The sequence below is a fragment of the Empidonax traillii genome, unplaced genomic scaffold (genome assembly GCF_003031625.1).
Source record: "Empidonax traillii isolate 1590-97213 ecotype Southwest subspecies unplaced genomic scaffold, ASM303162v1 scaffold138:size3245559, whole genome shotgun sequence".
NCBI classification, from domain to species: domain Eukaryota; kingdom Metazoa; phylum Chordata; class Aves; order Passeriformes; family Tyrannidae; genus Empidonax; species Empidonax traillii.
Window position 1 is genome coordinate 1,788,850 of NW_020955331.1, and position 12,825 is coordinate 1,801,674.

Below are 12,825 nucleotides of genomic sequence, written 5' to 3' on the forward strand. Positions count from 1 at the left end.
AGAATCTGTGGCATCCCCAGGTCCTCCAAAAAGCTGGTTATGGAGCAGATCATACCTGAATCCTGAAATAATAGTTTGTACTTGAACAGCCATTCAATATCTTCCAGTGCAGGCTTTGCTCTGGAGGGTGTTGACTCCTAGTTTGCATTTCAGTGATGCCTTTCCTGCCTGCAGTGTCCACTTTATATGCATGGCTCTGTAAAGGTTCTGAGGATTAGGAAGGCTTAAATGAATAGCATCCAAAGGGCTAGCATGCCACGCTGGTATCTGCCAGCTTTGCTTCCTGGCTTCAGACTGGCTCCGCTGATTTGCAAGCTTCTGGACCCCAGATGAGCAACCCCCAGGGAACTGTTTGTGGTTCCTAGGCCTTGTTGATCCATTAGTCATCTCGAAGGAAAACCAATTAGGAAAATGGAGTGCTCGTCTCTTTGGCGTATCTACCAAAACTGTGTCAGAAGACAAATGGCTGCAGTCCCCACTGAGCTCTTGCCTTGTGCCTGGCTCGCTCTTCCTAATGTCCCTTCGATTTTCTTTTCCTTCACTCTCTGTCTGTCAAACTGATGCATTTCCCTGGCTGGCATCCTACAGTTCCTGCAAATTACCACTGGTGTGAAATGAGTTCATGACTTACTCTGGAAACTCTTTCCAGTCAGAAGTGCCTTCAACTGGAGACAGCCTTAGCCTCTGTTTTTCTTTCCCTGGCAGAGTGCAGGGGGCAGATCCAGCCCACTCCTGTAAGTGGGTGTGCACTTCTCTGACTTCCAAATCCTAGTCGAAAGCCTGAGGTTGCACACAAAGTCCCTTTTGCCCTGCTTTGACCATTAGGGCTTTGCAGGCTTGTGTGCAGGAAGAACAGGAACCTGTGAGTCTGCCATGGCGTTGGAATTTCCATGGTGGGTCTGGGTCCATGAAGTTGAAAGCCCTATCCCACTTACAGGTTGAATTTGATCAACTGCTGTTGTCATGTCTGAAAAATTAAACTATCGGGATTTTAATAATTGAATAAAGAATTTGAATAAAAGAATCTGGAGATATTTTTAGTGGTGATTTTGTGTCCGTTTTCTTCCATCCCTGCAGGACATTGCGCGTCTCCTACAACAGAAAGAACTGCAGGAAGAAAAGAGGCGCAAGAAGCACTACCCAGAATCCCAGGGCTATGAGGAAAGCTATTATGCAGAAAATGGAGGTAGGTTTCTACTAGATGTCATGACAGTATAGGGTGAATCTGGTGATCTGGCAACTCCATCTAGGAACTTTCCTTTATCCTACAGTCCTGTGTTGAGCGCTGTAGCATTATATCGGTTTCAAGGGTCAGAATCATTGTATTCTATAATTAGGAAATATTTAATTAAAAAAAAAAGGACAGTTTTATAATTTTTGTTGTCCTAGAAAAGGGCTTGGAGGACAGGGGTAGGGTGTGTGGTGTGTGCATGTGCAAGTACAGCCATGCATGTATGTTTTAAAAGGGCTTGTGGAAAATTTAGACAGTAGCTGATAATCCACAGTTACCGCTGTGTAACACCCAGTGTGCGGGGGAGGAATGTCGATGCAATTCCATGCTTGCATTTGAAGAGAAACAGTTCTGTGTGCTCATTTGTGATGCTGGCACAGCTACATAAAGGAATAAATGCTGCTTCATGGAACCGTGTTTCAGAAATAGCTCCTTGCAGGTACGTATCCAAGCAGTAAAATTAGCACAACCGCTTTGAATGACTTACTGAAGAACAAGGTCATCTCCACAGAGTGTCTCTGCTGTGATTATCACCTGGGACTGTACATTGTGGAAATTATATGAACCACAGTGCTGTATTGCTTTCTTTTGGTCAGCGTTTGTGATTGAATACAGACCTTCTTTAAACTCGGAGGAGACAATCAGGGTGTGTTTAATTATGGAGCAATCTGGGAATGGCTTTGCTGTGCACTGGTGGTGGTTCCTGTGTTCTTCCTTCAAAAATGTGGTGGGAAAGATGGGTTGCTTTTGATTAACAGATTGTGAAGATGAAGATCAAACTTCTTACTTCTCATTTTAACATCAATGCCATTGGCAGTTTTCAAGTCTTGCATTTGAACTTACACAAGTTAGTTTCAATTTGGAAGACATTCAGAAATAGACAAGGAAATACAAAGCAGTAAGTGCAAAGCAGTAACCACATGGAAACTTCAGGACCACAAGTCCTGCAACATGTACGGAGCTGGGAAAAAAAAGCATCTTGGAGTTCTTATGGCCAACCCACACTTCAGGTTTTCATAATTAAATGGGACAAGTCTCTGAAAAAATACAATGTAGGTAATACTGTTGCCACGCAGAGATGGTAAGACAGGATGGATTTTTATGACAAATCAGCTGACAAAAATTTATCCACATCCTGAAGTCACGTGGGCTATTGCTCCAAAGCAGTCTAAGCTCTTTAAAAGTGGAAAACTAAACATGAAAAAAAAGGTAGTGTTCCTTCCAGAAGTGTCTGTGCCATGAAAAACATTTTTGTATTCACTCAGTCACTTGCTGCTCGAGAGAGTAACACCAGGATCTAGAGAGTGTTTACATAGCCCCTTGGGAAGCTGCTGCAGGACCCAGCACCTGCTGATGAGTTAAACACCCTGAGATACCCCAAAAACAAGTCTTTTGCTTGGGTTGTCTGGCATGGTTGTGTTACCTGCAGCAGTCCTTTCCCAGTGTAGCCATGCCTTGCTCTTTCGTGTTTTCTGCTGTCTGCTGCTGTATTTATTGAGCTTTCCTTAATGACAAAATTGAATTAATTCGTAGACCTTTGTTAGTATTGTTCAAAACCTGGCTCTTGCTTTCAGGCTCTGTTCTCCGTTGTTCAGTAAGTCAGATTGTTTTATTGGATATTTGTTTTTTTGTAAATCATATGAATGATCTAACGCTGCATGGGAAAAAAACAAGTTAAAAAACCAAACATAGCAGTTCCTGTTACAGTTTTTGGACTTCTAAAAATACACCTGCTCTGGATACAAGTCATACAGATTTGTTTTCAAGGTGGATTTTCTGTAGGCTGTATTTTTGCTGGCTCTGAAAAAGTTTTTTCTGAGTAGAATGACTTGAAGGAAACATTCAGTTTTGGTGTGGGTTTTGTTTTTTCTTCCCCTGAAATCTAGAAGGATTGTAAGGGCTGTAGACTATTTATTAAAACAGAATGTAGTTCATGTGCAGTGAAATCTATTTTAAATATTTTTAGATACTATAAAGGAAACATCTTGGCAGTTGAGGAAAGTCTGCTGCTGCAGGGTTTTAGTCTATTTTTTGGGCGGGGGTTTATCTGTGTAGTTCTGTTTCAAATCAGACTCTGCTTTAAGGCCTCTTTTCTCATTTTGAAAAGTCGCTGTAGAGAGATTATAGTTCACTCAGTGCAATGATTTTTCTTAGCAAATTGGTTGATAGGAAAATAAATGAATTAGTAGATTGTAAAGAGGTAGACTTGCATCCTCCTACCTGTTTCAAGTTTATTACTGAAACTAAGAGCAAAGAAAATTTCTACCTGTTTTCTGGAAAGCACAGAGGAAACAACCCCACCAAACTGCCAAGTAAGCAGCTTTTCTAGCTACATTGCTGAGGTCAGTTGCCTCTGTTTTGTGAAATCTTATACTGCCCTTAAATTTCCATAACCTTGTCTGTATTCAGAGCTGAAATGTTTACTTAGTACAGAAGAGCAGGACCTTCTAGGGTCTGCAAGAAGAAACTTCTGGGTCTGCAAGAGATATATGACAGTCTGTGGTGGAAGTTGTTTGGATGCGGCAGCTATCCATCATCCTGTTGCTTTTAAAGAAACAAAAATCCTATCTCTCGTCTCCTTTTCTGCTTTATGTGGGTCTTCCCCCCCATTAGGTGAAACTAATAAAAAAACTGTGCCTGAAGCCAGGGCAGGGCACCAGTGCTTATAAACCGGGATTCAGCCTGACCACTCTGCTTGGTCCCTCCTGGCATTACACCCCCTCTTGCCTCCCAACCCTACCTGCATCTTGTGCCCTTCTCTGCAAGCCTTTCTCAGGTGGTTTCAAGATCCTGCAGCAGTGATGTGTCATCAGGATATGAAGTGCTCTCTTGGCTGTTTTTCAGCCCCAGTTGCATCGTTAAAAGTCATTTGTCTCTATATTGGCTTGTCCTTGTCTAGGAGGTGCTCAGATACTTTCAGGCTGGACTTGTGCTTTCTGCTCCAGCCTTGTTGCCTCCTGTACTGCCCTGCTGCCATTTCACTCTGCCCCCTGTTGTAGCCTGCGAGCATTATCTGTCCCTCTTATTTTTTCTGATCCCATCAGGCTTTGCCTGCATTTTTGGCTTCTTGTATCAAGCACCCTCATCTGCCTGCTGCGAGTCTGGCCTCAGAACTACCATTAACCCCTGCACCACTAACCCGCTCGTTGTTTGTCCCCCCATTGCTCAGAGCACCCCTGGCGTGACCCCAGAGAGCAGTTTTCTGAGCCTCACAGGGCACACAGTCATGACAGGCGCAGGCACCACCAGAGAGAGCACAGAGGACCTCCCTCGCCTTTGGCTGACGGTGCCTCCAAACACGGGCACTCCACCTCGGAGGATCGTCGGAGGTCTCCTTACCTGAGAGAGACCAGCAGTGGCCATCAGCAGGAGCAAAAAACAGCCAGCCCGGGAAGGTCCCGGAGACATCCTAGCCTTGATCTGGAAAGAGAGGCTGAGCATGGTGCCTGCGATCACAGCCGTAGCTGGGAGCTCCGGGAGAGGAGGACAGCTGGCCGGGAGAAGGGTAGGAGACCTCTCAGTCTTGACCTGGAGTCAGAGCACAGACTTGCGGATGAGGCACAGCACAGGAGAAAGCCACCAAGGCAAGACAGAGAAAAGCACCTTCCACTTCTTGAGTTGGAACTGGAGGCTGAGCAGGAAACCTGGCATCAGGGCGGCGGCCGGGTGGTGCGCCCTGAAAAACACAAATCTCGCCATCAGGGTCACTCGTCACACAGGATGGCACATGATGAGAAGCTCCATGATGCTGAATTTAGAGATGATCATAGAAGGGGTGAGGCAAGACACTGCAGAAGGGCAGGACACAGGACACGTTCCCCCTCCCCACATGCTGTGACCCAGGGGAAGGCTGGAGGCTGCCAGCGAGACTCAGGTAACCAAGTGATGGGGAAAGTGTATGTGTGTATGGGGATGTATGTGCCCCATACTGGTATCTGAAATATGTGTCACTTCTGTTGAAGATGCTTGTCTCCAATATTTACCTGCAGTGTGTACACAGTTAATCCTGTTCAGGTTTCTCCCTGATTTAGTGGGATTCTTTTTAGCCATAAACGTTCTTGCTCTGTTTATGTCCTGATGTTCCATGGCATTGGAGAGGATGAGTAAAAAGGTATTGTTGGGAATGGTTCCCTTGGTATCCTGTGTTTTAAGAAAAAAACTCTCCTCCCTCCCCCACCCCCCCAAAAAACCCAAATCAACCAACTAACCAACTACCAGCTTTTGTTTTCATGATACATTTTGTGCAGTGGTTTGGTTGCACAGAAGAAAAAAAAACTAACAAGACCCCAAATGTTAGGATTGTGTTATTGTATTTTGTTGAGATGCAGAACTGTAAGTGAGAACACTTTACTAAAGCACTAAAAAACCCAGAAATTTTCATCCACTTCTTATTGAAAACCCTGCTGGCAACTTAATTCAATTTGGGCAAAGTTCAGTAGTGGCATTGGGTGTCCAGCTGTTTGTAAGATGGGGTTCTAGCCAAATTCTGTACAAGTGGAGTTTTCTGGGAAATTTGTACCTGTGTAGTTCTTGTTCAATAATATTTGGGGACTGGGGTCTTTAGAGATCCAGAACCATCTTTCTGCTTTTCAAACCACTGGAAGTAGGGGTAACCTAGTGAAAGTAGGAGACTTGGATCTATGTCTGTAACAATGTGAGGAAACTTATGCTTAAAGCCATTATAGCTGATCTTCCTACAGATAAGGTGAGGATGATAATGGGTGTCTGTCTCTGGAGATACTGGGACAATTATTCTTCCTCCTCATAGTATGAAAACCTTCCTTGGGGAAGTGGAAGGTGTTAATCAGGTTTATCTTTAAAATAACAAAACTCTATACTCAAAGCAAGAACTGAATATTATATGAACTTTAAGTGTGCTTACTTGGCTGTTTCTTGTTGAATTGTAAAATTCATTGGTCATCCCAAGGAAGACATAGTCTGAAATCTCATGTGAGCCTGTCCCATGCTGGTCTAGCAGTGTGTTCAGACTGCTCTACTCATAACAGATGTTGGGCTGCTCTCTGCTGCCCAGTTTTGCCAGTGTATCTGTATGGATGCAGAGTGTGACAATTCTTTTGTTAGCCTCATTGTCATCAAAGACTTCAAGGGACATGGTCTCTTCTGCCATATAGTTGCATTTGTCATAAGGCATGGTGTATCAGCTATTTTTGTGTGCACAGAGAAACCTTCCTAAGGTGTGTGCTGCAGCTCAGCTAAAGGTGCTCTCAAATCAGCTGTGTGGCAGGTACAACGTCGTCGTGGTCTCTGGTTCTCTTGAGGGGGAGCTGAAGAGGATGTGGATATCTCCTTACCAAAGCATGTGGAGAATGGTTGAGTTGATTGTTTTCTCTCACAATTCTGTAGGCACTAATTTGAGGGGGCTGAAACAAGCCATGTATGATGCACCCCGAATGGAACAGGAGTTGTCTGATGCAGAGATTGCTCGGAAGCTGCAGGAGGAAGAGCTCCTGGTAAGTAGAGGGGATGCATTAGACAACTTGAAGGAACTAAGGTAGGTAGCAATGACTACTTTAATTTGTAAAGCTTTTTTATATGAGAGTGACTTTAAGACCCAAAATGCTACTGCACTTTCTGGTAATTATCTTTGTCTTCCATACACACATATGGAGTGGCAGCTGGCATCCAGCCAATAAAGACCTATTTTTTTAAATAAACACCCCAAAATTAAATTATTGAAGCAGAGTGATATTAAATGAATGTTTCCAGGCAGGTGAAGATGGCTTATAGTCAGTGTGGCCACCCCAGAAGTGCCCATCTTTGAGAAGAGAGGGCAGCAGAGTGGGAAATCCATTGTAGTGTTCCTTAGCAGATACAAGAGGACAAAATTCAGCCGAAAAGCTGAACTAACAGTTTGGTGTTGGGTTGTAAGTATTGAGGTAGCTAACTATATGTGGAGAGGATGGTTGTGTATTTGTATGGGCATCTACTTGCCCTGCTGGTAGACTAATGAGTGTGACTAATTCAGAGATGTTACTCTTTTGTCTCTGCTTTTTCTTCCCCCATCTATTTCTTCCCAGGCTAATGAGGCAGATCAGAAGGCAGCTCAAGTAGCCCAAGATGAGGTGAGCAACAAGTAAAATATTTGTGGAATTCCTTTGCTTGTGGAAGCTGCCAAACACCACTTGTTCCCTCTGACCCTCTAGTTGTTCATTTCTCTCCTTGTAGGGGAAGCTTGGAGCTCTAGTGGGGTTTGCTCCTACCTGAGTTTCATGTATATGCTCATGTATAAGCAGAGTTCCACGGCCTGTTGCAGCCATGACAAAGGAAGGAAGTTCATGGTTCTGTAAGAGCATTTCTTTTCTGAGCCTCAAGGGAGACTATGCAAGATGCTGTGAGATGAACCACCTCCCCCATTAAGGAAAAGGAATAGGGGGCAGAAAGGCTCTGCGAATGCAGTTCTGGCAAATCAGCGATCTACTGGGCCTGCTGCATGATGTCTGTCTTAATTTTGCCCTGTCACTTGATTTCTGATCACGGATGGGTGAAATCCTAGATTTGCACCCTTCCCATTCAGCAGCTGTCCATGGGAAAGTTATTCAAACCCACAAGAGCGATAAAAGTGTCTGAGGCACTGTCTGTATTTTCCCTTCTAGGAAATCGCTCGACTCTTGATGGCTGAGGAGAAAAAGGCTTTAAGGAAAGAGAGAGAAAAGTCTTCCTTTGAAAAGAGGAGGCATGATCAAGATTGGAAGGTATGTCAAGCTTCAGGAGGCACCACAGATAAGGTACTATAATGTTATTCCCATTCCCAAAGGGTCTTACTGTCTATTATTCAGCTGCTTCCCAAGCCTTTTGAAGCTGCCTCCTTGGTTAGATGCTTTTGGCATCTGGCCTGAGAGATTGGCACTAGATGTCACAGCACTTTGTGGCCTTCCTGAAGCACTCTCAGCCCTCCCGGTGCAGGACCTTCCCTCTGCTGGAATCCTGACTGTAGCAATGAAAGCCGTAGTTGGTTCTGTTTGTATAAGGGCAATGCAGACGCTTTGGTTGTCACTCTGCCTCATAATAAAATTAGCTGTGTAATGAAAGTACAGAGTCTATTGTGAGTAAGTTTTTGCATGAGTGATACCAGAAAGGCTTGGCTAGCCAACATGGGGGAGGATAGGAAACAGATTTCATGGTCTGCACTGGTAAGGTGCTAAAGGGGATGTTGTGTTAATCCTGGGGCCAGATGGAGGTAGCTCTTATGTTTTCAGCCTCCTTACTGTGTTTAAGTGGTTGCAGGAGCACAACTGCATGCAGCTGGTCCCTTGTGCTCATCCCAGCCATGTGCACAGTCATTACACACTGTGTTTGACCCCAGCTTCAGGACGGTCCCCCAGAGCTGTCACGTATTTGGTGCAAAAATTGAGTTTGGCTCAGCGAGGCTTAGTTTTGTTTACTGGAAACTAGTCCTGGTATTGCCATTTGCATGTCTGGCTGTAGTTAATCGTGTGTACAAACCAAGCACGAAAGGACTGTGTGGAACTGTGTCAGGCTCAGTGCACTGGTGGGTTTCTTGCAAGGCACACAGATGAACAGATCTCCCTCCTTCCCATCAGCCTGATGCAGGAGAGTCCACGCGCTCAAGGTCAAGAGAAGGGCCTGAAACTCAGCGACACAGAAACGACAGGTCTTCAAGGTGAGCTTGAACTGACAAGCAAAAATGGGGAGGTGCAAGTGGGAAGCTGCTGAGAAGCTAAATCTTAGGGAGAAGTAGTGGGATGACCAGCCTGACCCACCCAAGAGGGAATTGGTGGGGAGTAGAGGTTTTAGCACTGAAAAGAGATGGAGGGCGCAGAGCACATGAGGTATTCAGTGACATGCGTCACTCACTCTGCTCATGGCATTTGTCCATATTTGTCTCCATGCCTTGTACTGACAGAGATTGATGAGCTTGTGCAATGACATTTGTTAAATGGCAGAGAAACACTGAGAGGGTTAAAGGGCTTCTGGGAATGTGAAAACAAATGTCATCTCTGGGCAGGAAGGAGTAATCACCATGCATTTGCACAGCTGCTCCGTTGGGTCTTTGCTCCCAGTTAAGCCCTGTACACAGCTCCCACTGCTGCATGTGAACAACCCCTGCAAGCAAGTGCATTGTGCTTTGGGGTGCCTGATCCTAAACTGGTAACATGCTGTAGCCCCTTGTTACTTCTAAATCTCTTGATACTATCTCAATTCCCCTCATGAGGGACTGGGCTCTGGAAGTGACCCCAGCGCCTTTGATTTCCATTCCGTGAAGGAGCCTAGAAATTCTTGTTGAATATTGCAAAAGAAACAGTGGATAAGGTGTTCAGGTGGAGATTGAAGAGAGATCGTATTAAAATTCTGTGGGGCTAAAACTGGGCAAGCATTAAACACTTCAAAATGTTGCTCTTTTGAGTGAGGTTTGCATAAGTCTTCATGATGGAAATTCTTCATTTCCTGACAACTTAAAAACATTATTAAATGATAGAGGTCCAGGAGAAGCAGTAAATATTGTGCATTTCTCACTGCAGAGACAGTAAGGGGCTGTGCTCAGAGGAGCTGCTCTGCAGGAGGGAAATCTAGGCCCGGCACAGTTTGCATCAAACTGACAGTGACAGACCAGACAGCTGAGATGTTGTTTTTGACACACTGTTATGCCTTTGAGCTATTTCCCATCACTCCTTTTACCCTGTGCTTGGCAGGTCACAGCCTCTCCTGGACGACTTTGAACACTCTCGGTATTACACAAGCCAGCCCAGCCCCTTGCGCCAGATCCCCAAACCTGAGCACTCTCCTAAAGGTAGGATCAGTCAATCCCAGGGCTGCCCCAGCACTTGGGTTGTTGTGAGCTGCTTTCCTCAAACAAGTAGCCTGCAGGAAAGAGTATTGGAAAGCGATGCTAATAGCAAAGAGCAATGGGTATTACTACCCCAGCAGGCGGGAGTAATGCTGGTCAGTGTTTGGGCTGTACTTGCTGAGCACGTTGCAGGCTGAGACTAAAAAGCTCAATTGATTTGCCTGGGGTTTGTCAAACTGTTGTCTGCATGTGCTCTATGATCTCTTAATGATGAATGACTGTAAATCCAGGAAGTAAATGACGGAGAAATGACACTAAGACAATGACATGATGGATTTTAGGTGACTCACTAGTATCAAATAATCCAAGACAATCTCGCATTATCACCTGGCTGGCGGGTGGATGGGATGATCAGACAGCAGCCTGTTCTGAGGACAGGCTTATTTTGTTCCTGTGGCATCTCAGCACTGCTTTGTTGGCTTGTTTCCTGAAATCACTGGGCACAGAGCAGTGTGGTTAAGGTCACCCTTGGAGATTTTTAACTCACACAATTGGCATTCAGACTTTTCTGTAGAGTCTCTGGAGAAGGAAAAGGGCAGTCAGAGTTTAACTCAGTCTCTCAGGTTTCATTGAGCCTCCACTATTGTGACTTACATGTGGACACTTTCCTTTCTGAAATTTAAAAGTTTGGGGAAGTTGTGTTCTGTTTTCATCAAGTAAGCTGCAAAGTTAATGGCACTTAGATGAGTCTGTAAGCCCAGTGTTCATTCAGTTTTCTTTAGTAAGAGACTGAAGTGGGGCTGCAGCACCATTCACTCCTTAGAAGAAATGTGAATGTTTGCCTGTCTTGTGATCTATCCTTCCTTTTGCTTCGGAAATGAAATATATGGTTCCCATTTTGGCCTTTGACTTTACCAGTCCCTGGGAAGTCAGCCAAATGGACAAGATGGCAGGACAAGTACAATACAACAGCAGGACAAGTAAAATAGAACTGCAGGTAGTAGTTTCTTCACCAGGATGTAGCCTCACCGATTTTTTTTTCTTTGTTTTGTTTTCCAGGTTCCCGTAGGAAGCAGTAAACTGTGCTAGCCTTTGCTTTCGTACTGACTCTTCTGTAGCAAATATTACTGGAATTGCCAGGCAACTTCCTTGATTCCTGACCCGATGGGAGGCCCACCCTCCACTCCCAGGATCATCTCTTTAAGTGTCATCATATTAAGGAAAATTACTTGTTTCAGTTTCTTACTCATGTGTGATGACTGAAGCAGTGCAGTATAATCTAGCTGCCACTGAGCTGTGCAAATCAACCAGCTGGCTTAACAGCTCCTTCATACATCCTTTTGAGGCTTTCCTTCTATTTTTATTTTTAATCTTTGGCTAGAGCTTAGACAAATAGGACAAATTGAGATGCATGTACGATGGAGAAAAATTGAAGAAGTGAGTTGGGTTATGGCAATACAGTGAAACATCAGAAGTACAAGTCCTTTCTGTATTAAGATGGCTTAGCAAAAAGAGTTGTAAGAGGAAATGTGTTTGTTCCTGTGTTGGATAAGACAACTGACCCAACCTTACAGTCATACTAGGAAGGAGAGTGCATCTTCAAACGTACACCAGCAAAGGCCAGACCCTGGGACCGGAGACAAAGAAATTGCCTATGGAACAGAATTAAACTGCTGTATTTCTTTCTAGGGTTTCCAAAAATCTGGATAGAGTGTGTATCTAGGCATTTAGCTCCAGATATAGGATAGAACAGTTAAAAGGAAGACAGTTTCAACTGAAATTAGACCTTGTGTGCATGCTAGGGAGTTCAGGAAGCTGTGAGTTTTGATTTGGGAACTCATACATGTCTGAATGGACCTCTGTGGTCACCTACTTTGAGCTTCAGTGTTGTAGAAGCCAAGGAATTTCACCTAAGCCAAGTAGGGTCTTCTGTAACTCCTAGCTTGGTTGCTGATGCACTTGAGTACAGTACTTGTATCTGAACCTGCATATGTCTTGGAAACATGGGGCTGAAAGAGGGCCGTATAGGCATTGAATTCAAAATCTGCAGTTACAGATAACTTGAGCTAGTACTGAATGGTCCGCACCATGTCTGTGCTGACTGCCTTCTCTCTACAGTGCTCCATCCAGCACCCCAGGCAGACTCCAGTCAGGAATAAAAAAATTATTGCTCTCTAGGGCTTAGCAGGGTCCACAGGTTTATTGTCTGTATAGATTTGCCCATGCAGTGCTTTGATGGCTTTCCTCTCTTTGAAAACCATTTTTCTCTTGTACAGCCTTTTATTTTGGCCTCTTCTCATTTAAATTCTTTTGTCTTTTTAATAATTTTTTTGCTTTTATTTTCAGGTGTATTTTTAAACTACAAAGCTGAACATTTCGACACTGGCTTTGGAGTCTGTTCAGCTGGTACAGGCAGGTTGTTCATGTGCCAGTCCAGTACACAGCAGTGAATTTGGCTGCCTTGCCCCTACAGCCCATCTTCCTTAGGGCCCAGCACTGAGTCTTGTCCTGCCATTCTCTTTGTTGTCTGCCAGCAGCTGCAGTTCTGCTGCTGACTCTGCAGAGGAGGGGAGACAGAGCTGTGACTTTACTTGCCCTCACCACTGATCTGCCTGGGGAGGGAGCCTTGACAGCTCTCTGGACCCATAAACTGGAAGAGAGCATGGCTGGCTGCTGTTTCTCTAGTGCACAATTCAAGTCCTAAGGCAGCTGTAAGGCTTTAGCCTTGGCTGTTGTCCTTGGTAGGATAGTCACTGGGCCAAATCTCTGGAAAGACAGGCCAGGGTTTTTTTTGCATAAGTTGGAGGGGCAAGTTTAATGCTGCAGC

The 12,825-nt window shown here is 44.7% G+C and overlaps 1 protein-coding gene across 2 annotated transcripts in view; it reads left to right on the top strand.

Annotated features, from left to right (window-relative positions):
- CCDC50 (coiled-coil domain containing 50) overlaps positions 1-12,225 on the top strand; it is a 38,264-nt gene extending 26,039 nt beyond the window's left edge. For both annotated transcript variants that reach the window (XM_027883943.1, XM_027883942.1), the window contains exons 5-11: positions 1,078-1,186; positions 6,596-6,702; positions 7,270-7,314; positions 7,846-7,944; positions 8,794-8,873; positions 9,904-10,001; positions 11,058-12,225. In XM_027883943.1, the coding sequence (XP_027739744.1) occupies positions 1,078-1,186; positions 6,596-6,702; positions 7,270-7,314; positions 7,846-7,944; positions 8,794-8,873; positions 9,904-10,001; positions 11,058-11,077 (558 nt within the window). In that variant the 3' untranslated portion in view covers positions 11,078-12,225. The remainder of the gene's footprint in view (positions 1-1,077; positions 1,187-6,595; positions 6,703-7,269; positions 7,315-7,845; positions 7,945-8,793; positions 8,874-9,903; positions 10,002-11,057) is intronic.
- The last annotated feature ends 600 nt before the right edge of the window (positions 12,226-12,825 follow it).